Below are 26,093 nucleotides of genomic sequence, written 5' to 3' on the forward strand. Positions count from 1 at the left end.
TCCGGCAGCCGGCTACGGCAGCTTAATGGGGACAAGCGGGATCGTTTGTTGTTGTTTTTAATTGTTCCGGGGTGAGCCGAGGTCTTCTTCTTCGCGCCTTTTGGATGCCCCACCGCTAACGGCTGCTGAGCCTCGGGCAGTCGCCGAGGGGATTCCGTGGGACCAGGGAGCCGCCCCCCGCCGGGTGAGCGTGAAAGGGATTGGGCCTGGCCTGGCCTCCCCCACTCCTACACTGGGCGCCTGCAAAGGCCCCGGGCTCCTCCTGCGTGGCTGGGGGTTTCTCCCCCTCCCCGGAGCCCTGGGACAGGCAGCCGCCTGCGGGCAGCCCTGAGGTTTCTCCTTGCCTCAGGAAAGGCTGAGGCTGCGTCCCATCCACACCTACCTGGGAGTCAGCCTCATTGGCTGTAGTGGGCCTTACTTCTGAGTAGAGAGGCATAGGATTGGGCTCTTAGGCTGCTCTGTTCACACTTACCTGGGAGTAAGCCCCATTGACTATAGTGAGACTTCTGAGTAGACAGGCATAGGATTGGGCTCTTAGGCTGCAATCCTATCCACACTTACCTGGGAGTAAGCTGATTTTCCCCTTGTTCTTTTGCTAATCATTATTTCAATTAGGCTAAATCAGGCACCTTCACTACTCTGTGTGTACCATTCATGATGGGACAAGTTCATACAGGTTTTGTTCCAGTGGTCTCACAAACCTTGCAGTTCCATTGCCCCATACAAGATGCATTTATTTTTCCTTTCTCCAAGGAGCTTGGTGCACTGTACAAAACCCCTCTCCACTCTTCTTTTATCCAAATAACCATGTGAGGTAGATTGGGTAAAGAAGAAGTGATTAGCTCAAGGTCATTCAGTAAGTCTGGAACCCAAATCTTCATAGTCCAGGTCCAGTAGTAGCCATTCCAGTAACTGAAGTATGGGTTTTGTGTTCTGTAACCCACCCAACCCTGCAATTTTCACCACATACACACTCATGCTTGTGGAGGTTACAGTACACCACAGGTTTAAGTGGTCATGTAGTCTCTCTTATCTTGGATCTGCTTCCACTGCAGTGTGGGATCAAAGCAATTGTTACACGCTAAATACAGTACTCCCTGTTGTCATAGTTATACTTGGCTGGGCAGAAACAATCTATTTTTGTTGAGGATGCATTATTTATTTTATAGATCTAGCAGCTGTCATCTGGCTGCATGTTTTGCTTCTTTAGGAACACCACTGTGAATGATATCTATTCTTGCAAAATCTGAATTGGGGATTTTATAAGAAATGTCATCTGTGCAACCCCATTAGTATGTATGGAAGCTATTTCACTTTATCTTATCAAGCTAACATTATAGAATAGATACCTAAATAGAAACAAATGTTTTATGAAGTGCAATACCTAATGTCGCTCTCTATTCTTTTTTTTCCCTTTTACAGCTCGAAAACCAGTTGTCATGCTGTCTTGTGTACAAATGTTCTACTATTTAGGGAGACTGTTATATAGAATAAACAGTGCTGCAGTTTAGTAATAATTTATTTAAAGATTGCAAGCGAACACCAAAATGAGCAAGCGAACAACCAGTGACATGCCTTTAGGAAGGTTAGTGGAAGTTGTAGAGTTGAACTTGCACTTGTAGTAGTGAGTAGAGGATGCCTTTTCATCAGAACTTATGTGGTAGGCATTTTGATGTTGGTTGATGGCAAACTGTTTTGTATATTGTACTCAAAAAGATCCTTGCAAAACACAACCCTCTCTACACACACTTCCAGATAGAAGCATTAGACTAATTAGCAGTGTTTATCCAACCTTGATTATCTAGGTACAGTATTTTATCATTTCTTGTATTTCTTTATTTTATATGTCCCTTTTCTATTGTTCAGAGCAGCTTACAGTAGAGGGGTGGAAGTTATAAGAAATTCATAATGACATTACTAATTTTAATTCATACTGTAGGTTAAAATCAACTTCAATCTACCCTGGGCCTGGCTGAGAGAATCCCAGGGATCTAGTTGCACAGTTAACAAAATGAGTGCCTAGGAAATATTTTTATTATTTTTACCTGTTATTATTTTTACCTGTTTTAGGGGAGATTTTTAACAGCCCACATTTCCACATATTTGCTGGTTTCCAGAAGGCAGAAACCAGAACCCTAGCATTGTTTGTTAACTAAGGGCCCAATCCTATCCAATTTTCCAGTGCTGGTATAGTTGTGCCATTGGGATGTGCGCTGCATCCTGTAGTGGAGGGGCAGTCACTTTGGGCCTTCTTAAAGTATGAGAACATGTGAAAGTATGTAAAGTGAAAGTATGTAAACATGTAAAGTATGGGAACATGGGGCTGCATTGTGGCTATACCGGAGCTGGAAAGTTGGATAGGATTGGGCCCTAAATGAGTGCCTAGAAAAATGAAATATTTTTACTAACCCTGGTTTAGGGGAGATTTCTTAGCCCACATTTCCACTTATTTTCTGGTTACATAAGAACAGCCCCACTGGATCAGGCCATAAGCCCATCTAGTCCAGCTTCCTGTATCTCACAGCGGTCCACCAAATGCTTCAGGAAGCACACAAGACAACAAGAGACCAGCATCCTGGTGCCCTCCCTTGCATCTGGCATTCCGACGTAGCCCATTTCTAAATTCAGGAGGTTGCACATACCCATTATGGCTTGTAACCCATAATGGATTTTTCCTCCAGAAACTTGTCCAATCCCCTTTTAAAGGCATCTAGGCCAGATGCCATCACCACATACTGTGGCAAGAAGTTCCACAGACCAACCAAACACTGAGTAAAGAAATATTTTCTTTTGTCTGTCCTAACTCTCCCAACACTCAATTTTAGTGAATGTCCCCTGGTTCTGGTGTTGTGTGAGAGGGTAAAGAGCATCTCTATATCCACTGTCTCTCCCCTGCATAATTTTGTATGTCTCAATTATGTCCCCCTTCAGGTGTCTCTTTTCTAGGCTGAAGAGGCCCAAACGCTGTAGCCTTTCTTCATAAGGAAGGTGCTCCAGCCCAGTAATCATTTTAGGGCCCAATCCTCTCCAATTTGCCAGTGCCAGTGCTGCCATGCCAGTGGGGCATGTACTGCATCTTGTGATGGGGCAGCACCAAATAAATCCACTTAAGGTATGGGAACATTTGTTTCCTTATCTTGGGGCTGCATTGCGGCTACACCAGTGCTGGAAGATTGGGTAGGATTGGGCCCTTAGTCGCTCTCTTTTGTACCTTTTCCACTACGTCCTTTTTGAGATGTGGCGACCAAAACTGGATGCAATACTCTAGGTGTGGCCTTACCATTGATTTGTACAATGGCATTATAATATTAGCTCTTTTGTTCTCAATACCTTTTCTAATGATCCCAAGCATAGAATTGGCCTTCTTTATTGCTGCCGCACATTGGGTCGACACTTTCATTGACCTGTCCACCACCACCCCAAGATCCCTCTCCTGATCTGTCACAGACAGCTCAGAACCCAGTAGCCTATATGTGTAGTTTTGATTTTTTGCCCCAATGTGCATGACTTTACACTTATTTACATTGAAACACATCTGCCATTTTGCTGCCCATTGTGCCAGTTTGGAGAGATCCTTCTGGAGCTCTTCACATTCGCTTCTGGTCTTTACCACTCGGAAAAGCTTGGTGTTGTCTGCAAACTTAGCTACCTTGCTGCTCAACCCTGTCCCCAGGTCATTTATGAAGAGGTTGAAAAGCACCGGTCCCAGGACAGATCCTTGGGCCACACTGCTTTTCACCTCTCTCCATTGTGAAAATTGCCCATTGACACCCACTCTCTGTTTCCTGGTCTTCAACCAGTTCCCAATCCATGAGAGGACCAGCCCTTTAATTTCTTGACTGAGTTTTCTCTAGCCTTTGGTGTGGGATGCCTTTCAAATGCCTTCTGAAAGTCCAGATATATAATGTCCATGGATTCTCCCGCATCCACTTGCCTGTTGACCTTTTCAAAGAATTCTAAAAGGTTTGTGAGGCAAGACTTACCCTTACTGAAGCCATGCTGATTCTCCCTCAGCAAGCCTTGTTCGTCTATGTGTTTTGAGATTCGATCTTTGATGAGGCATTCCACCATCTTACCCGGCATAGATGTTAGGCTGACTGGCCTATAGTTTCCTGGGTCACCCCTTTTTCCCTTTCTAAAGATTGGTGTGACATTTCCTATCCTCCAATCCTCTGGCATTGTGGCCGTTTTGAGGGACAAGTTGCATATTTTAGTCAAAAGGTCCTTAATAACTCTTGGGTGGATGCTATCTGGGCCTGGTGACATATTGATCTTTAATTTGTCAATTAGGTCTGAAACATCTCTTTTAACCTCTATCTGACTTAATTCCTTGGTCAGAAGGGGCCGTTTGGGCAGCAGTATCTGCCCAAGCTCTTCTGTCGTGAAGATAAATGCAAAGAACTCATTTAATTTTTCTGCCATCTCTAAGTCTCCTTTTATCTCCTCTTTCCCTTCATGACCTTCCAGAGGGCCAACCTTCCACAAGGCAGAAACCAGAAGCCTAGCACTGTTTGTTAACTAAATAAATGCCTAGAAAATTGAAATATTTTTACTAGCCCTGGTTTAGGGAAGATTTCTTAGCCCACATTTCCACTTATTTTCTGGTTTCCGCAAGGCAGAAACCAGACACCTAGCATTGTTTGTCTCATTTTTCCTTCATAATAAGAGAGTCAGCTCCATGTGGAAAATCTCCTGTGATCACTTGGGAGATGATGAGGTTTGCTAAACCAGCTGATGTCACACATTCTGGCTCGCAGGCAGAGCCTGTGCTAGCCTAAAGTGTAGTGAATGTCAAAGATCAGTGGCTAGTTATTGATGCTAAACAACAAATGGAGCTTGAATTGTTAGTGATGCAAGAAACTGCTTCTGAAGTGATACGTGGTTTGTGAGATACAAGTTGACCATCTTTACTGTTTTTAAAAAACCATACCTAATATAAATGAAGTTAGGCTTTGGGGTCTGATCCTGCAAAACACTTCTTACATTCTCAAGTAAGTACATACTGAAGAGCACTTAAATATTAGCTTGGCCTTAACTTTTTAGAGTTAAATGTTCTTGATTTGTAAACTTAAAAACATGTCAATAGACTGAAGAGATTGTAGTTTTAAAAAAATGTAGATTGTTCAAGACTGGTCAGTCCTCCTGCTTTAGGCAAGCACAAACTACAGGTCGTCCCTCATTATCCGCTGGGGTTCCGTTTCAGAACCCTAGTGGATTAAAAAAATTAGTGGGTAAAAAACAGTGGAAAATAGATTTAAAGATTCATTTCCAGGTGACTCCCTGCTGATTCCATAAAATGTGTTAAATAAAAGCAGTTTTTAAAAAATTGAAGTGCATCCCTTTACAATTGTGGTTTAAAAACAGCTTTTCTTACTGTTATAGAAAGGCAGTCAGCAATCAGAAATGCAAAGGATCCCTTGCCTTTGCCTGGCTCAGCTGAAGAATGGAATGATCGCTTGTATGACTGTCTCTCTTTAACAGTAAGAAAAGCAGTTTTTTAAACTGTGATTTTAAAGGGGTGCATTTCTCCTTTTCTCCAGGGATCAGCACATTCCTTCTCATTTGCAGTGGCCATTCGTGTTCAGTCAAATCCGTGTATTAAAAAATCTGTGTATAACAATATTGGACTTGTAATGGTATAGGGATGCAATCCTATACACAATCCTATACAAGGGATCTTATTTCTGACTAGGCATGCACAGATTAGCTGTGATGAATATAGTTTAAAACTAGTTTAAAACACTAATGCAGTACTCAGTTTTTCTTAACCCAGCAAGAAAACCCAAGGCAGCTTATGTACTGTATACGTACATGTACATATATGTATTTTGTTCATTAGTTTATTCAGCTGTTGATCTTTAACTATGTTTTGCTTATCTGTGTGAGAAGTCTCATTTCTTTAGAATGGTTCTCCTTCTGGTATAGTTAGTGCAGGCTGTGTAGAATGCAGAAACTGACTTGGGTGGTACAATCTTCAGAATTTAATCAGATGATTTTATTCTAATCTGTTAAGAAGAGAGGTTATATTTTAACCTGGTTATTGCATATCCTCTTTTTCTGTAATACGAGTCAGAATTGAGATAGTACCAGAGCACTTTCCTAATGTTGTCTCACTTTGTACCCTATATGTTGAATATTTTTGATGCTACCATCTCTTCTGCATCCAACCAGAATGGTTGATCTGATTATATAATATCCTCATTTTTTTTGTGCTGCACAAAGAGAGAAAATGTGAAGATTGTTCCCATGCAGTACTCTGAAAAGATTGTGGTGACTAATAAGAATGAAGAATGTTGCTGAATCTTAACTCTGATGTCTAAACTGTAGAGATGATGACATTATATCTGCACAGTAGCAAAGACTCTTGCATACACACACCCAAAAAAAACAACCCCAAAACCTTCTGTAAACAGTGGAAGGATTTAGTTTATTGTGTTTCAAGAAGCCTGTGTTACGACTTTTTACTGTTGAGAAATAATTCAAGTTGTTTTGTTTCATGCCAGGATGAGTGCGGCAGCATTCCCATCTCCAGCTGCCGAAATAGCAGAAATGAATCGAATTCAATATGAAATGAACTATACTGAAGGGATCAACCAGAGAATGAGAGTTCCAGAAAAACTCAAGGTAGCACCACCAAATGCTGACCTTGAGCAGAGTGTTGCTGAAGAAGGGCTTCCGAATGCCAGTATAACAATGCAGGTGCCAGAGCGGATTGTTGTAGCAGGTATGTTTACTATTGAGTGAGAAGAAGTTGCAAAGTATTATGCTGTCAAACTCTGCATTTAACTTCCCATGTGTTACTGATAAAAAATGGCCATTTTGAATGATTTACAATTTATGTAAGAATTCTTATAGTGTCCAGTATATCCCCTGGGGGTTGGGGATAAGAATAGGCCCTCAGTTTGGCTGTACTTGTTGTAAGAGGTGACTAAACAGCCACCGGGTAGATGGGACTCGTTAACCGGGGAAGGCAGTTCATCTGAGAGAAGGAAAACTCTGATCCCAAACCTCCACTGCCTTGTGGCTACATCCAGTTACGGAAAAGGCTTCAGGAGTCAACCTCGAGGCAAAATCCAGAGCCGGAGTCCCTGAGGCAGTTCATGGCTGAACACAGTCACGTTCTGGCAACTCCTGCGACGCCGCTGGATCCAACCATACTGGCTTCTGCCTTTCCTTTGGACCATTTCAGCAACGTGGAGAGGGGGGATTTGCTGCATGGGAAACAGTCTATTCTCCATATCTACTTTACCCAGGCTTCGCGCACTGGAGAGGACACTCTGTTCCAGAACCACCATTCAGAGCGCGATACCGTGGTCTTTCAAGACTGAAGGATGCCAACAAGTGTCCAGTATGGTATAGTTGTATCTAGAATTTTTGCCTAATGGGCTCACTGCCCTAAGCTCCTTGGAGAAGAAAGTGCTGTTGGAATAAACTTGTAAGATGTGATCAAAATGTCTGTCCCTATATACTGTCTCAGAAATGCTTGTGTACACTGAATATCTTCCAATTTTTTCATTGCAACATTCTGCTCTATTCAGGGCCCAGTCCTATCCAACTTTTTTCACTAATGCAGCTGCAGTGCAGCCCCAGAGTAAGGGAACAAACATTCCCTGAACTTGAGCAGACCTCTTTGACTATTCCTCCACCACAAGATGCAATGCATGCCCCATTGGCATAGCTACATTGGCGCTGGAAAGTTGGATAGGATTGGACTCCAAGTTGACAGTCTTGCAGAATTTATACTGACTTGTGGATGACTTAAAGTATACTTTGAACTGGCTTCAGGAAATGGGAGTGTGAGTTGGTTGTATAGCGAAGAGTCCAGTATGTAACAAGCCTTTTCACTTGAAAGTCCTGCTGATTTCAGTGGAATGTACTTTGAAGTACATATATGTAGGTTTCCAGTCTTATTCTAATGATTTTGCATAATAGATTTGTGCTGTGTACTAATTCACATGGAACAGTCATGATATGCTGCATTTTAAAATAAAAGCAGTCTTTTGCTTGAATCAGTAGACATTTGTTCTACAGGTTTTTCTTAATTCTAATGGTTTTTCACCTGGGTTAGGGAAAAGGGGAGGGAGAAGGATTAAAATCCATAAAGTACATATCTGCTTGCCTCCATGCTTATCTGTTTTCCCAATACAAAGGTTGTCATCTTTAGAAGGTATTTCATCCACTGTGAAAGGTTAAGTCATTGCACAGTTTCAGCTATTGGAGGTCTGGATCTGCCATCTGGATCTGTCATCTAACCTCTGCCAAGCTTAAAGCATTCAGAGTATCACAGGCTGTTCTTGGCTTTGCAAAAAGCAAAGAAGGATGTTTCATTTCCCCTGCACTTAAGCTATTTACAGTAAAGGCTTTCCTCAGTTATTATAAGAAGCTGTGGACTAAGGTTACATTAGACAGATTAGCTAGAAGTTCCTGAGAACAAATATCTCAAAACTCTATTCAAAGTCTCACCTGGAACACCAGTAACTTGCAGAGGTGGGTTTCTTGCCAGGAAAGTTCCATATTCTGATGTTGCCATGTATTCCTATCAGCTTCTCAAATATATTACTGAGTAAAATACTTCTGAAAGCAAAGTTCAGTCCAGAAACAACTTGTTATCTATGTGAACAGAAATTGTCCAAAATTGAACTAGGCAAAAATCTTATCAAGGCCAAATTAAGAGAATATTTCTCTCTAACAATATTTGGAAACTCTATTATTACAGGCCATAGTGAAGACATTCCACTTTCCAGGCCACCAGATCTAGATCTTCTTCAATCAACTCCATTCAAATCTCTGTCACTGAAAACACCTCCCCGCGTTATCTCACTCAGCGAGCGACCTTTAGATTTCATGGACCTAGAGAGACCCCCTCTTCAGACTCCTCAAAATGAAGAGGCTAGTATTCTTTCTGTCTCTGATTCTGTCACAGTTTGTTTCCATGTTGTATTGAATAAAGTAAAAAAGAAGGCAAAAAATCCCTGCACTGTTTTTCAGGTCAGTTATGTAGTATGAGTAGCTATTACTAACAGTTCCTGAAAGCAAAGGTACCCCCAAAGCATTTTGTATGGTTCATGAGCTCTGGTTGCTTTGCTGTTGCTTCAGTGAAGCCTGTCTGTCATACAGGCAAAAGCTGTAGGAGGATCACTACCTGATTTAAAGAAGTGGGAACCTGTTGAGGTTAAGGGATTATGAGATAGATCTTTATTCTACTTGTTAGAATTCTTCATGTGCCTTGTTCTGATACTAAGAACATTAGTATCAGGTAAGCATTAACGTTATGTTAACTAGTTATGTTCCTAACAATGGTCACTATTTTTATATAATGTTTTCTGATTGTTTCAAGCACTTAATCTATACTTGCCCCTCCTTGCTTCTCCACTTTCATATCTCACTACATTGCTGCCCTTCCTATTTCTTCACCACCTGATAATCTCTTGCTTCTTCAAATGACTTCTGTTGCAGACAGTTGAGAAAGTAGCTCTTGCTGCTTTAAATACAGCCCTTTATTCATTATGCCCATAAATGGAAGTGGTCTGTTGACTGGTGGTAGGTGAACTTGCCAAGGGGTTGTAGAAATACTTATTTTTTTGCTTTTATGTCTTTTTGTCCTGCTTTGCTTTTCAGGTTCGCTCAGTAGGAAGGCTGAAAAGAGAGCGTTCCATGAGTGAAAATGCCAGTCGTCAAAATGGTCAATTGATCAGGAATGAGTCACTGTAAGTAGAAATATTCTTGATGTATGGTAGTGTGTTTTTTAATTTGAACAAAGGGTCCATATGTTCTTTCCCAGTCCATGCATTTTTCAAATGCTGATCCTACTGATTAATAAATAATGTAACTTAAAAGTTGTGAGTACAGATTGAGTATCCCTTATCCAGACTGCTTGGAATGGGAAGTGATCTAGATTTCAAATTTTTCTGTATTTTGGAATACTTGGATAGATATAGTGAAATATCTTGGGGATGGGACCCGAAGTTTGTTCACACTTCAGAAAATACTTCTCTTTGTACTCACTTCTGTGTTCACACTGCATTCACACTTCACAAGTGCTCGTGCTGCAGTCTGCAATATGCTACCCACTTGACTCAACTCTGTGCTGCCTTCTGCACCTCCAGGGGTCACAGTGCAGCTAGCTTCCTCTTCTGGTTCACCCTGACTAGCGCCTCATAAAGCATTACCCTATGTCCAGACACGCGAAAAACCCCTGCCGATTTACTTGCTAAGCACATGAAAAATGCAAACAGAAGAAGTCCTGCCAGCTTATCACTGACTTGCGCCCCATAATGCATCACACTATGGTCAAGTGCCTGAAAAATCCCTGTCGGCTTCCTCTGCTAGGTGTGTAATGGTGCTATGCCACCTAGATGCAGGAAAAAGTTGTTGTTTTTTTTAAGTCACGGCCCAAAAAAAGTTGGAATTTTGAAAGTCTGAATTTCTGATGTCTGGATAAGGGGTAATCAACCTGTACAGCTTTCTTTTGCTTTAATTCTGTTTCAGCAGCAGGACGTAGCATTAGGGCAGTTGCTAAAAATGTTCATACAGTAAGGTCAGGTAACTTTAAATAAGCATACTTTGCTAAACTCTTTATTTTACTCTATTAAAAATAGTCCTAAATGCATCTCTAAGTCATCTTCAAATGTGTTAATGTAAGCACACAATTATGTTTTGGCTATCAAAGTAATCAGACATGTTGGGAATCCTTTGGTAGATGACAGCATCTGATTGAAAATATGAATCCAGCTTCTTAAATACCTGCAAAGCAGTCATGAGCTATATCCCAGTTTGCTTTATATAGTCTCATAGGATCTCATAGATCATGTTGGTTGCTTTTGGTTAGCATTTTTTGGGGGGGATCTATGTAGTTCTAAAGCTTATCAAATGAAAACTGGTGTTTTGTAGTACATTGCACTGTGTTATTTTAAATAGTTCTTTCAAGTTCTCTGCCTGTGCAGTGTTAAATAATATTTGTAAAGTACTTTTAGGGTGAATTTTTGAGTGAATGAAAGTATTTTAATATTGTGGTTGAGGCTTGCCACAAAAGAAACTAATGGTTGGAGCTTTGTCTATGATATTTCTCAGTTCAAATTCAGCAGTATTAGTTTGATGACTGATCAATTTCTTATCTTTTAATTAGATTTTCTGTTAGCAAACATGATAATTTATTTAGCTATACTTTTCATTCAGCTTTCAGTGATGACAGGAAAGAAAGAAATAACTTCCTCCTTTCTTGTTTTCTCTGCACAAATGTTTCTTTGTAATTCTTGAGGAAGGGAAAGTAGGGAGAGAAAGGAAAGGGGGGGCTGGAGCAGCAATTCTCTGGTCTACTGTGACAAGGGAAAAAAAGTGCCATTGAAGAAGTTTAACTGTGAATTGCTGAGAGCAAGGCATGGGCTTAAAGAAGATTCTGTCATGCTTGTAGTGGCTGTTGGAACTGATAGCCACTTCCAGAGCAATACAGCTTCCTTATACATTCAAAGGGCAACTTGCCCACAAATTATATCTACTAAAGTGTCCAGAGAAGGTTTGGAGTCTTTGCTAAATGTAGCTGTTGCCATAGCAGGCATGTCTTCCAATTCCATTTGTATAAGAAAGAGAAAGGAAGAAAGAGAAAGGAAGAGAGGATGGCATTCTAGCACTTCAGTGGTTCCCCATGGGTTAGAATGGCTTCATTTAGTGGGAATGTTGCACAGTGTAACAATCTTGATAACCCTTCTTCCTACTTGCTGCTGTCCAGTGATCCATGACTCTTGGGTTCTCTTGTATGCATGGTTGTAGTTGGGCATTTGCCATAGATAACAGCAGCTTCAACACTTGGGGCAGCTTGTACATTCTAGTATATGAATTGTGACATGACATTCTAGCATGTTAGCTGTAACAATGGAAAACTTCTATGCCAAACCTTATGAATTCTACAAGAAGATTAGCACAAGTTCTATTTTTCCTGTTGTTCCTTTAAGAACGGCAGTGTCATCTGTTGCCATTGTCATCTCTGCATTTGTCAGACAACTATATCTAGTGGCTGTCTTGGGAACTTTTTGAACAGACACAGGTTCTCAAATGCTTTCCAGGGCTAGTAATGACTAGACAGAAAAAGTAATAACAATGCCTATCTTAATGGCCTTCCATTTATTTAGAAAGCTGCCTGTTTAAGATAATCAGAATTATTACTCATGGTAGCAGAATCCTGACACTGTCCTATGAATTATAATGTCACACTACCGGTCACCAAACGCAGCTCAGAATGTCACGTAAGCTTGACCACTAGTTATTAATCATTTACTGGTATAAATGAAAAAGCGTCTTTAATAGCATTGTTCTCCTTGTCTAATCTTGCATACAGCATCTGAAAGAATTTTTAGAAGGCAAGAGAACCTGTTTCCCATTGTAATTTTCATACACTTGACATGTGTCATTCTTGTGATGAATACAGGAAAAAATAATTGGACTTAAAATGGATGGTTTTAAAAATATGATAGGCTGCTTTAATTTAGAAGCTGCCATAAATAGAATCAATATGTGTTGAGAAAGCAAGACTGCACTTTTCTGCCCTGCCATTAGTATGCCAGTCCTGCTTGTAGTTCTGCCAGATGTCCCTGTGTGAGCATAATGTGAAAAATCCAACACATTGGATTCCTGGTCTGGGATCATCACAAGTTGATTCCTTTGTGTGGAATATTGTTTGCATGGTTCAGGTTTATACACTTTGAATTATATATGCATAGGCCCTATACAAACGTGATGCTCATGCAAGGTTATCTGGTGGGCCTCATCAGGTGTGCCTTGTAGGTGGGGTGAGGGAATTTGTTTTCTCTCCCCTCCATAGGTTCTACTTGCAGATAAGTTTTTCCATTAGATCCCTTTGGACCAAAGTATGAATGAGATCTGACAAATTTCTGTAGAGAACTTCTCCATATGTCATCTATACTTCTGCCTTTCTTTGAGTTGTATCCTCACATCCTAACTGTGAGTGGACAAAACTCCATTTGCACAAGGGGGGGAAGGACGATTTTTACCCATCTGTCCTTCCTTTTGCAGCCGTCTACAACGTCTGAAAATTTGTTCCCGAGAATTGCGGGATTGTCTGGTAGATATTGGAGGAGCACAGGGAGCTACAGAGAGAAAGAGAGATGAGTAAAAATTGCCCTTGTCCTGTTGCACAAATAGGGCACTGTCCACTTGTGGAAGAAGACCTTGGGAAACTACAACCCACTGTTGGTAGGGTAAAGCTGAGGTTTCTCCTTTTTAGATGTCATCTGGGATCTGTGGCAAACTCGTACTCCCATGATTCAGTTGTGGGGATACAAATCCTTCCCTACCATATTTCCGGTCTGGATCTCCCATTTCTTCCCTCCATCATGACTGTTTCAGTGTGTGGGGAAAACATGCAGAACCAAATTGCGTCCGCATGTACACTAACAATTAATATAATGGGCTTGGGCTTCACTGCATCTTATGCATCTTATGCATGCTTATTTGGGAGTAAGCTCTTAAATGCAGTGAGGCTTACCTGTGAGTATCTATTTATGGGATCCGGTTGCACGATTTTAAAACCTGCCAGGTAATTTTTGTGATGCTGTTTCATAGTAGTAGCTAACTTTGCATATGCAGCGTGGTTTATATTTAGAATTGCATCTGATCTGAATGATAGCAGTGACTTGCCTTACAGGGATATGCTGTTGGGCAATATAGAAATTTTAGTGAAATTAGTATTCAGTTACAGCTTTACTGGTATGCAGTAGACTAATTAGTCGCTTTTAGCTTGACATCTGACAATCTCTATTCTGTTGTTGCCATGGTCACAGTGTGAGAGAGTGCTTTACTTCTAAACAATCTTCCCCTTAAATCTTTTAAGACTTGCTTTTGATTAAATATGCTCAGGATTGCAGGATTGCCTATTGTCCATCTTAAACCACTCAGGAGTGCTCCTGCTCAAGGCAGAGTGTAACAGACATCCTTCTTCTGAAATGTTCAGTTTATTCATTAGACACATTTATACAAAGACTCTACAAAGGAGGTGTTCATAAATGTCTACACAGCGCATAAGTTTAGCAGGGCATTTCATTGAATGTGTAGGCAGGGACATTGCATATGTACAATTTTGTACACCCAAACGTACTTATCTTTCCAGGATATCAGTTCTATTTTCTTTCAACCTACCCACTGTCGCAATCAAATTCTTCCTTTAACACTTTCTAGAATGTTAATTCCTGTAGTTTTAGCAAAAATTAGAGTATTCTGTTCTTGGATTGTCTTTGAAAATTCTTTGGTGGTTCTGCCAGAGCCCCCTCTTGGTAATGTTCATAAGACTCATTTAAAAAATAGTTCTTTAAGATGTTTTTGCAACATTTCCATTTTGATGCAGTCTTCCCAACAAAAGTGCTATTGATGATTCTGCCAGGAACTCCATTTCCAGATTGCTTCAGAAATACAACTATGTAATACTACTTCTTGGTTAGCCGTTGCAGTGAGGCATAGCAATTAACTGTAATATTTTCACTTGCTGGTCTAATCTCAAAATTGAATGGCAATCAAATGTGAAAAGGAAGAAATATCACTTTTTAAAGCCAAAAAAAGATGATTACACAAGCTTTAAAACTAGCACAAGATTTTGCTCTCTACTTTTGTTCTTCTACCTCTTCAGAATTGCACTTCCCTGAAATCTTGGTGGGATTAACAGCTCTCTGAGGGTCAGTCTTGAAGAATTACAAATTATTCAGTATCCTGTTGAAATAGTGAAATTCTCATATGTGTTAGTGGTGCCAGATTGCACCCAGACTTGTTTTCCAGGAGGCAGTACCTCAACTTTTTGTTTTCACAATGACTGTTGAAAGATATTTTTGCTTGTCAGAATATTTGGGACGATGTCTAGTACTTCTAGGGACTTGTGAAGGGGTATGTGTGTTTAGTCTTCTGTTTGCATATTCTTCGCATTTGCATGCAGCCTATTTGTGTAACAGTTAATATCACTCTTGTTGATCTAAAAACGTCCAGTGTTCAAAGCACTTCCACCTTGTGCCCCTTCCTCCTGTTTATGAACACCTGAGATATAGAAAGCTTTGATGTTCTATGATGTATGATTCTGTCACACAGCATGTCAAAAATCTAACTATAGCTAGTATCTGCTGAAAAGAGACTTTTTAAAAAAACAACAAACCTTAATATTACTGTGCTTATTGGTTTCAATGCAACAATCTCTTAAGCATGATGGATCAAAACCATTCTCTTGAAAATGACTTTTATTTTGGTCCATACAAAGAAATTCAAGATGAAATTGCAAGATACCCACTAACTCTCTTCCTTGATGGTATTTTACCTGTTGATGTGGGAGGCATAAGAAAAAATGGGATCAGCTTAATTTTTCCAAAAGGGTTGATTGGTGGGTAAAACTTTTCCTGACTTACACCTGATACAAGTGTTTCTCTCTCCATTTGCCACGCTTGCGCAAACAGTGTGACACCATCACCTCAACAGGTTCGTGTCTGTCCTCCCCAAATGTACTCTGAAGATGGATCTAATCTTTACTCTGCTCGAGGCATTTTGTCGCTTATCCAGTCTTCCACCCGTAGGGCTTACCAGCAAGTCTTGGATGTGCTGGATGAAAATCGCAGGTGATTGGCCATCACTGATTCTGCCCAGTTTACTGCCTTTTTTAATTTACATTTTTTTCCTAGTTAGTTGGTTTTGGTTTGTTAAAGAACCTGGCATAAAATTAACATGTTTTGGCTTTCTTTTGCTTCTGCTGTTTGTAAATGACATTTCCAAAATTCACATTTCATGGGAATTGGTCTAAATCTCTAACTAGACTTTATGTCTAAATAATGAATTAAAATCCCCACCTCTCCCCCAGAACAAATTGGACACAGGATGACAACAGAATACAATCAAGGTTCCTGCACAAGCCAGACTAAGTAAATCTTTTCACTTCAGTGTTTGGAGAGGGTTTCCCCCCCCCTCCCTCAATCACATTTCAGAATATTCCTTTTACGGCAACACCCCTATGCCAAAATGGATTCATTAGTCTTGTTAAAGATTCTAGAGATAAAAATACAAATTGACTTTGATTTTGGCTAAGTGCTGTTTGTTTCCGTTATCTTAGTTCTTGCTGTAGAAAAAGAGCTGCAGTAGCTTCACCCTGGAGAAAAGCTATATAGTAACTTGGGATACAAAATGAAAAGAAAGTGATCTTAAATATATGATGTTTGGAGGAGAGAGCCTCTGCAGGCTCTGCTTGCCATTCTTCCAAAACTCCAAGACCTCTTTGCTTCTTGTTAGCCCATCAAGTAATGATGGGTGGGAGGAAGTTTAATCTGTGACTTAAAACTTTAGCGGTAAGTAAGTATAAATGCTTATATAGTAAGCATTATATATGACAAACCAGGTTTATTTTTTCAGACATAACTGTCCAGAATCTTTCTTTATGCTTGTGTTTGAAAGGCAGGGCCCCACCCCCAAATGTGTTTAATTACTTGTCAGATTGAAAACCAGAAATGTAGATATTCTATTGCATATGGAGTGAATACTGGAGAATTTGCAAGTTGGCTATTGGGAATTTTGGCTAGCACATTTTAGAGTCACAGTCCTCACGTTGCATTGTACAGCTCCTGAGATCTTATGATCTTAGTGGATGTTGAATTGAAGAGTACCTGTGCAAGTAGAAAGGTCATGTTCCTTTTAGTATAATTTACCCTACTTCCAGGATTGGGGTACATTAAGCACCAATCTAGTGGGAAAGCATATACTGTACTAGTCTTGGAGCAAAAGTGACCAGAGAAATCAGCAGAGACCTAACCCACTCCTTTCCACATAGTAAAAGCTATGAATTGCCAGCTTGTCTTCTGAAGAAGAGCGTTTTTGTTTAATATAAAGATATAAAGTTTCTAAACAGCCTTTGCCTCACTACTCAATTCTCAAATTCTGTAAATTAGGCAGCCAGAACCTATGTGCCTAATTACTGTTGTTAATGTCCCTGGGGTATACTGGGAACTATAAAAATGGTTTCTTACTATAGTTCTTTCCAAAGTTCACTCTTAAAATCAAGGATGACATCTTCTTGTGTGTGCGCATGTTTCCTCTTTAATATACATTTCTTTGTTGGATGAAGCTATTCTAGTATTCATGTAGGAATGTGAAATTTGGAAAATGTATCACTTGCATGGCTGCAAAATGCTGCTTATTTATATAATGTTATATTGTTGCTTTCTTGACTTTCCTAGTATATTCTTCTTGTGGTTTAAGGTATGTTTTCTTTAAGTGTTGGGCAAACTCTTTCTTTAAGTGATTGAACTTTGGCTTTGTTCTATTTTCAATAACTTAGTTTTAGGTTTGTTTTAATTTTTCTTTTCAAAATATTTTCTGGTGGAAGTTTTATTCTACACAGTTCCTGTTTTGGTTGGGTGCATGTACTACTATTATGAATGAAAATGTTGAGAATTCATCATTGCGTAACTAATATTAATTAACTCTTCTCTGTTTATAATTTCTCCCTGTCCTTGAAGTTGTTCTGGGAGAAACTGATCTTAGAGGAGAGTTCAGGTAAACACTAGCACCCCAGTGTAAACTTGGAATAGTGACAAGATATACCTGCCCTACATGAAAGACATCTGTTACCTGGATCCGTACGTTATCACATAAGTCTATTATCACAAGAACATTCATGAACATGCCTGCGAATTTAGTGAATTACATAATATATCCAAATTATTCCTGTTCACATTGCTGGGCTTCTCCTTGTTTTATGTAGTTTGGATGGTGAAAATTGACCCACTTTAGTTTTTAACAATACAGGTCCAACCTTGTTCTTGTTATACATGGATTTTTTATACACGGATTTGACTCAACACAAATGGCCACTGCAAATGAGAAGGAATGTGCTGATCCCTGGAGAAGGGGAAAAATGCATCCCTTTAAAATCACAGTTTTAAAAACTGCTTTTTACTGTTGTAGAGAGACAGTCATGCAAGTGATTACATGATTCACAGATTATTTACAGGTTCTTGTATCTCAACATGATGAGAAGTATCCTTTAAATTAAAGGAAAACAGTCCTTTAAGAGTCTCTCATTAACCTCATTAATCTCTCTCGTTAATGTGAGAGAGGGCTGACAATCCATCAATCATTTTCTCTCCAGGCACAAGGCAAACCCCTCCCTTCCCCCTGAGCATGTTGAAAGAAGGCTAAATGGCAGTGATTATCACCTCCATTCTTTCTCCCTCACTGCTGCTCCTGGTGAAGGGAGGGATTGCTGCCTCCTAGTGAAGCCTCAGCACCTGGAGAAACCGATTGCCTCTGTGTGCATTTCAAAAGGTCAGAAAGGCTGTTTTTAAATCACCTATTTTTAAATTGATTTGCTTTAGTGCGTTTTTGCCATCCATGTGAGTTCTGGAAATGGAACCCTCGTGTATAATGAGACACAACCCGTACTCTGTTATAAAATATGAGAACATATTTCTACACTCTTTAAAGCAGCTTAGTGTTCTTTCCATTTTAAAATTTTGTAGTTGTAGCTGTTCTTAAATTATTTTTAAAAATAAAAGAGCCTTTTGATATATCTTAGATTTTAAACCACATTTTTGTAGAGTACAATCTTATGAATGTTTACTTGAAAGTAAGTTCTGCGGTCTTTAATGGGGTTTACTCCCTAGTAAATGTGTACAATTTCAGTACAGCTTTGGTCTTCTAAAATGAGCATTGTAGTAGTGATGACCAAAAGAAGCTAACTGAGGTATTGTTTTGAGATTATAGCATAATAATTAAAACAATAAAATTGTTCACAATTATAGCAGTCTTTCAGTAACTTTATTTCTGAAACACTAACTGTTCAAAATGCTAGTTTCTAAATTGAATAAAATTCAATTTGTAGTATAAAAAGGTAAAAAAAATAATAAATGCTTTCAGCAAGATACTACATACCATCCGAAATAGTTAACATTCAGAGACTGAAATGGTAACGGAGCATTGTGGGTAGGGTTTGAAACAAAGATGAATATAGGGCTGAAATGCTTGCTATGATGAAGCATTGATCCATTTACTAAAGGGAAACAATGTCAACAAGTGTCACTACAAGATTCAAGTGGGTCAGGCTCAATGGCAGAGCACATGTTTTGCCTGCAGGTCTCTGGTTCATTTCTTCAGATAGCAAGTCTGGGAATTACCTTCACTTGAGATCTTGAAACCATACAGTCAATCAGAGCAGACAACACTGGATTAGTTGGGAACCATGGTCTGATTCAGTGTTAGCAGTTTATACAGTATATTGATAAACCTGCCACCATCTGCAGAGTTCCTCTGTGACAATTGTCTTCATTTTTTAAAACATGTTCTGATATTTTTCCTTCTGGGGTTGTGAGGGGCAAAGGGACACTGAGGTCCTCTGTTTCTACCTCTACACCACACTTTCTAGCAACTGGAACTAAGATGGTATGTACATACTGTCTTCTCTCTCCATGTGTTCTTAAAACTGAGCTGCATTTGTGCATTGCCCAGCAACACAAGAGTAGCGCAGACCTACAAACTTTGCATATAACAGCCAATTCATGCACACAGTGTGTATGTCCCTGGAGATTGATTTAAGACATTTCTATCCCGATTCCAGTTTGAAACAAAAGCTTCCAAAGCGTTTTACAATTAACAATAGTAATTTTAAAAATGTTGTGAAAATACAACCTGTTAAACAAACAGTGTAGCAGCAGGATATCTCATCTCTCACTGACAGTGGCATATCTGCACACCCCCAGCTGTGCAGCCCCAAGGGCCACCCCTACTCTCTGCTTCCCCATTCGGAGGCATTCTAAGGGTCAGAGATGGCACATGGCAGTGCCCTCCGTGTCACTTCTGGTTTTTTCAGGGAAAATCTGAAGTGACATTTTAAGGCCCTTAGAAGACCTTCTGAGGCCTAGGGAGGCTGCATGTGGCCTCTCTGGCCCATAGAACACCTCTGGACGCAACCAGAGGATGCCTTCGGTTGCATCCAGAAGCCTGGGGGAAGGCATTTACAGGGATAGCCCTGGGGTGGCAGAAGCCCCAGGATTGCCACTGCTTGCTGAATTGTATGTGAGCCTATGCTAGGTGACAGGAAATCTCTGCTATTTGAATTGTGGTGGCTATTTCACATATGTAAGTCATTGCTAGTTGTTGCAAGTCAGTAAGTGATGAACATGCATGTGTGGAGTAAAGATATTAAATGTGGAGTGTGTGTCTTCATCAGATATATTTTAGAATAGTAGTATAATCTCTCTTTTTCATTGAAAAGAGAACAGCAGCCTCATGTTGAGTTGTTAAAAGGTAGAGTTCAACCTTGTGTTTCAGTCTAATAGCAGCATACCAAGTATAATGGGTGAATATTGTCAACTCTGTTTGGTTCTGATTAGAGGTGAAAAATTCCAGATGCCCAGTAGGCACCAGGGCCCAAAAAATTGCTCCTGGCAACTAGCACTTGAATAGGTCAGGAGCAAGACTACGATGCTTTAAAAAAAAAAAGAAAGCTTGTATTCTAACAAAATGTATTATGACTACTAACAAAATTAACTTATGAACAGATGCAAAAGTTGTGTCATTTTCACCCTCTGTTTAGAGGGTATGGCCAGTTTTGGTGGCCAGCCGTTTGCTCTTTTTTTTAAAGGTTTTGACCTTCAAAATACAGTTTGACAAATGAGTTCCCAGATCTTTTGGAAAAAATGGTATACCTTCTTTTATTTAAAATTGCCGTTATTAATTAACATTTTTTGAAAATTGTTCTAGTCTTTAAGTGAGGAGGGGAACAAATTCTCCTTTAAAGCACCTGAAGAATATAAACCTGCAGCATGCTGAGTTGTGAATCATCTTCAGCTGTATCCTAAGATTTCTTCCACTCACAGAAGCCCAGCTTACACAAGGGAAGAAGCATTGGATGCTAGTTGTCCTTTCCCATCAAGCCCCTTGTACCTCACAGAAGCTTATATCTGAGAGTCCCCCAATGTTTAGAACAAATTCAGATAGCTTCAGAGGGATAGCTGAAGATTGAGAGGGAAGAGATCAGCCAAAATTGGCCCTTGCCCATGCAAACTAAGCAGCTTCCTCAAGTAGAAGAAACCTAAGATAAAACCACTTGGATCTGCTATGTTCTCATATTTGTTCCCACCCACACCTCTTTCTCTTGTTAATGGAAGGACACTGACTCTTCCTAACATATCCATGGTTGTAGTTTTGCACATTGAATTGTTTCCTGGAAAGTTGCAGTTTAATTCTGCAGTGCATCCTGGGCATACTGCAAGTGGGTGAAGAATGTTATACGTGGTTGAGCATCAACAGTCTTTTTTTTCCTCTAAGCATTTTTGGCATGGAAGATCATCTGTATAGTTTTAAAAATAAGTCTTTGTGCAAGTTTCTCTTCCAACATTTCTTCCCAAAAATTAACTTTGGAATTGCAGTCCCTTTGCATTCTAGTAATAGTATTTATAAAACTTTAAGCTAAATAGGGATAAAACTATAATACAGAGGTTCCCAAACTTGCTGCAGTCATGGTACCCTGCAGTCACAGGGCCCTGTTGCAGCTGCGCCATTGTATGGCTATCCCAGGTGTTCATCTTGAATTGCATGATTAAAGATGGTGGTACCCAGGAGAACCAGTAAGAATAGGCCACAGGGACATCCTATGGCACCCCTGTGAATTTGTGGTGCTCTTGAGCACCATGGTGCACAGTTTGGGAACCACTGGTATAGTGTTTCAGTGCAGTATAGTAAATATTGTAACTTTCTTTTGACTTTTTCTACCTCTTCTCTCTGTTTTCTTGTTTTCTGCTTATGTCTTTTGTCTCCTATCTACAAAACTTGCCCTAGGCCAGTGTTACGTGGTGGGTCGTCTGCTGCCACTTCCTCTAATCCTCAACATGACGCCAGGTAAACTTGCATATAGTTAGCTGAATGTAGGTTATCATGGTTTTCACCAAACCTAGCTACAGCCTGCTTCTGGACTTATTTACTCAAGCACACTGAGTTTAGCAGGGCTTAATCCTTGTAAGTATGCTTAATATTGCATCCTTGGTATGTTTTTGCACACACGCACATGCACAAAGAGGTGCCAAAACTGTCTTATGCATTTTATTTTGAATATATTGAGCTCCCTTTCCAATATCTTAAAATCCTTTCACTAACTTTCTTTTTATGGAAACATATCTGCAGTTCTTTAAGGGATGATTCCATGCTCCAGTAGTCATTGATAGATTTCTCATTGATTTTAGCAGGATTAGTGTCATTTTAGGTTGGAAATTTTGTGCAAGATAACTAAAGCACTGATAAACTGTTAAACCAATTTGATAGTATATTACCTAATAAACTTGTGTAGAATTCTTGAGATTGGGATATATATATTTAAAATAGGGAGGTTCCATTTGTAGTTGAAAAATCAAGTTGAAGCTCTTTCGAAAAGTGTTCCCCTAATAATGCTGCTTGTTGTACGGAGCATTTTCTGCTTCTCAGTTGCTCCTGAATGTACTTGGGTCTAATATACTGAACAAAGGGTCTTTCTATGCATTTGGAAAAAAGGTACCATCTTCCTTTCCAATCCCTAGTGTGGACCTGGAAGTATAAAATTGCAATCACTTGTGTTGGGCTCACTTTGCTGCCCATATAGAAAAATATTCCTTTTTATTGTTCCACCTTAGAAAATGGATTATGACTGTACAGATGGTTTATAAAAGAAAGGTGACTAGGACAATTTTATGCTCTGTTTTGCAGGAAAGAAACTCTTTGAATTCCATTGGTAAAAGATTGTGCTAGGCCCACCTGCAACCTAGGGTGGAAAGTTAGGATTCCCAGGTTCCATTGAAATAAATGGGATTTTAGTTACTCATAAATAACTTGTCTCATTGATAAAGCTTATCCATGACTAACTCAGGATACAACCTTATGTAAATGAGGCTGATGAGGCAGAAAACATTTCAAATTCCATCCAAATTGGACTGGTAAGGTTTAGAACAGCGGTTTTCAACCTTTTTCATCCCTGGCACACTGACAAAACGCTAAAATTTTCAGGACACACCTTTATTTTTTTATTTTTTTACAATTGACAGGGCACACTGTGCTGCTGGGGGGGGGTCAGATTCCTCAATGGCCCTAAATCAACCTCCTCCAAACTCCCATGGCACACCTGCAGACCCTTTGCAGCACACCAGTGTGCCACAGCACACTGGTTGCAAATTGCTGGTTTAGAAGATTCCCCATTTGAGGGATGCAGTGGAAGAAGGGAAAAAGAAGAAATGAAATGTCTTTCATAAGCTACCTTGTACCATTTAAAATAGAATAAGAATTTGTGCAGGAATAACCACTTGTAAATAGCTGCTCTTCCATGATGACTGAGCATTGCTTCTTCATGATGGTATGCATTGAATGCTATGTGCAGCATGCTTGATCCATTAGCCTGCAATTCCTGTACATGCATGCTATTGAAGCATATGTTTTTTCATAGATACACAATGTCAAATGTGGATACAACATTTGACGGAACACCAGAAGATCTGACAGTTGTGGATGCTGCTTCTTTAAGACGACAGGTATTGAAAACTGTTGTATGGTGGTCAGTATGCCACTTGCCATCTTACGGTCAATGGTTTATCTATTATGATAATGAATGTGAGGTGCAAGGGGCGTAGTACTAAACTTGTGCTAATGTTTGGAAATGCTCGGGTTCCTCCAGCGCTAGAAACGTACCGCAGATACCTGAGCATAAGTTGATTTCACAGATAAGTCAAGGGCTGGTTTTGAGCCAAAGATCATGGAATTTTCTATAAGCCTTGGATAAGTTGGGGAAAGATAAACTTAGGGGGGTATCTGACTATAATTTTGTCTGATTTTTACCTGAGGCCGGATCCTGAAAAATAACCTACCAATAATTGTTACCTGAGAACTGTACTGAACTGTACTGTCTCTAATTATTAAAAGTATGGTGAAAAATTATACGATACATTTTTATTCATTAACTTCTAAAATTCTGTTCTTCACAACTTTTGAGTAAGTGCACTGTAAACAACATACCAGTAGAACTATTAATCAAATCCTTCTCTAAGGTGCCTGGTGTGTTAAGCTATAGGTTCAACATATAGCATACAACTTATAACGCATAACTGGGAGTGTGCAATTCAATTCACAGCAGAGAGATAAGCTACAAGGACTGTGCCTGAGCAAGTGCAGCTATACATAGTTGCAACCTGATTTACTCAGAAGTAGACCCACTGCTTTCCATGGGTGTTATTCTTAAGTAATGGTGTGCTGAACAGCAGCCTTGGACTTTGTTTCAGATGGAAATGAGGATTACATCATGGTGTTTTAAAAACCAGACCCCTGCCTAAGATTTGCAAAATGGTGCAGAAGGGTTGGGTGTGATCCTGCCAAAGAGAACAAGGCTTGCTTGATTTAAATGGAGGCCTTGAGCCTGGCTTACTTTTCTCTCAGGAGAACTGAAAGGTTAACTTTTGGCTGCAGCTTTCAGCCTTGTTATCCTGGAGACAAATAGCCCACTAATTATCTTTCCATTGTCCTCTTGCTGTCCCTGGCTGCCTGAACAGCCCTGATCCTTGAGTGACACAGATAAGGCAAGGAGATGATTTACAGTTGACTTATTGGCAAAACTTTCTCATCTTATAGGTGAGAATCTATGGTAAATCACTTTGTCTGCATTGATGTGGAAAATGAGGGAATAACATCTAGCAGTCTAGGAGAGTGGAACCAGAAGACCTGTTAGAGCTGCAGATTGCCTTGTGATCACCCAGAACTAAAGTTGGTGAAAGAGAAATCTTGAGGTAATTAACAGTTGTGGAAGCATAACAACTGAACTGCATATCTTTGTCTTTTTTTTAATCTTTAGATAATTAAACTTAATCGTCGCCTACAGCTTCTGGAAGAAGAAAACAAAGAACGTGCTAAAAGAGAAATGATCATGTACTCAATTACTGTAGCTTTCTGGCTAATAAATGGTTGGCTCTGGCTTCGGCGCTAAAAAAGACCACAACTCTTCAAAAGATTTGACAGTCAAGAAATACAGAGAATTTGCAATGTCCTTTGTTTCCGTCTCTGAAATGTATGGTGACTTATGATCCATGCCCTGGAAACGTCTGCCACAGTAAACAGCTGTAACATAATTACAGTGTTAGGGATGCTGGAACTTTTTTTCAGATTTGTTGTAACATTCTGTTATCTTTCTTTTGCATGTATTGGTGTACATTTGGATTGAATTATTTTGCAAAAGGAATTGCTGCCATTTCAATCTAGGTAGGGTGTCCTGCATATGATTCTCTTTATAAGGACAAAATTGGACTTTTGAAATTCTGCACAACGGCATAATTTAAGTATGAATTTCTCATTGTTATTCCATTATTAAATGCAGCACCTTTTATAGCTAACCTTATTGCACTTGTTTTCTTTTAACCAAATTGGACACACTGTTGTGCAAGATTAAAAGCATCCTGGTTCATGAGTATCTCACTTGTTCTTCAAGCACATGTACATACTAAGACATTGTTTGCTAATATAATTCAGCAGATTATCAGAGGTGTGTGTAAAATGTATTTTAGCTTTAATTTTGCAAATGTTTTTTCTAAAAAAAAATACATTTTTAAGCAAGTCTGTCCATGAGTGATCTAAAGATTATGGTAGTGTATTTAATAAAATAGTCAACCCAAGCAGTGCTTACATTTTTTAAAGAGCTGTGTGCCCTGTGTTCTACTGGTGCGTAAAAGATATGTACATTGAAAAGCACTTATCCTTCTTTATGTGAAGAAACAAAAAGGCTGTAATATTGCATCTCAAGTCACTGCACCAGAATGAAGGCTATATTTTCTTGCTTGCTTATGGACCCTTTCAAACCAACCAATCTTACAAATTAGATTTCCCCACATTAATGATGTGAAAACTTCTATCAGTGACAATGCACCATTGAGTAAGATAAAATTGACATGAAAAGCATATATTTACAATGAAAATTAAAGCCCCCTCATGCTTTACATGATTAAAAACTAAATGAGCAGAGTGATTTGCTGAAAACTTTAAGAATTGAACTTGCTAAACTATGTTCCCCATTCACTTTGAAACTGAAAGCACCAAAATCGAACTGATGTTGCTACCAAGCAGGATTT

The 26,093-nt window shown here is 39.6% G+C and overlaps 1 protein-coding gene across 4 annotated transcripts; it reads left to right on the plus strand.

The window, feature by feature from the left end:
- Positions 1-25,640, plus strand: MFF (mitochondrial fission factor). Of its 4 annotated transcripts, XM_066620105.1 has the most exons (9): positions 1-184; positions 1,423-1,585; positions 6,504-6,724; positions 8,717-8,889; positions 9,619-9,707; positions 15,441-15,599; positions 21,805-21,864; positions 23,432-23,516; positions 24,827-25,640. In XM_066620105.1, exons 2-9 carry the CDS (start codon positions 1,548-1,550, stop codon positions 24,956-24,958), a joined length of 957 nt encoding a protein of 318 aa, XP_066476202.1. In that variant the 5' UTR covers positions 1-184; positions 1,423-1,547; the 3' UTR covers positions 24,959-25,640. The 4 variants fall into 4 exon arrangements, with proteins under 4 accessions (XP_066476202.1, XP_066476204.1, XP_066476203.1 ...); XM_066620107.1 differs by lacking the exon at positions 15,441-15,599; XM_066620106.1 differs by lacking the exon at positions 1,423-1,585.
- The last annotated feature ends 453 nt before the right edge of the window (positions 25,641-26,093 follow it).

The sequence above is a fragment of the Tiliqua scincoides genome, chromosome 3 (genome assembly GCF_035046505.1).
Source record: "Tiliqua scincoides isolate rTilSci1 chromosome 3, rTilSci1.hap2, whole genome shotgun sequence".
In the NCBI taxonomy this organism is placed as follows: domain Eukaryota; kingdom Metazoa; phylum Chordata; class Lepidosauria; order Squamata; family Scincidae; genus Tiliqua; species Tiliqua scincoides.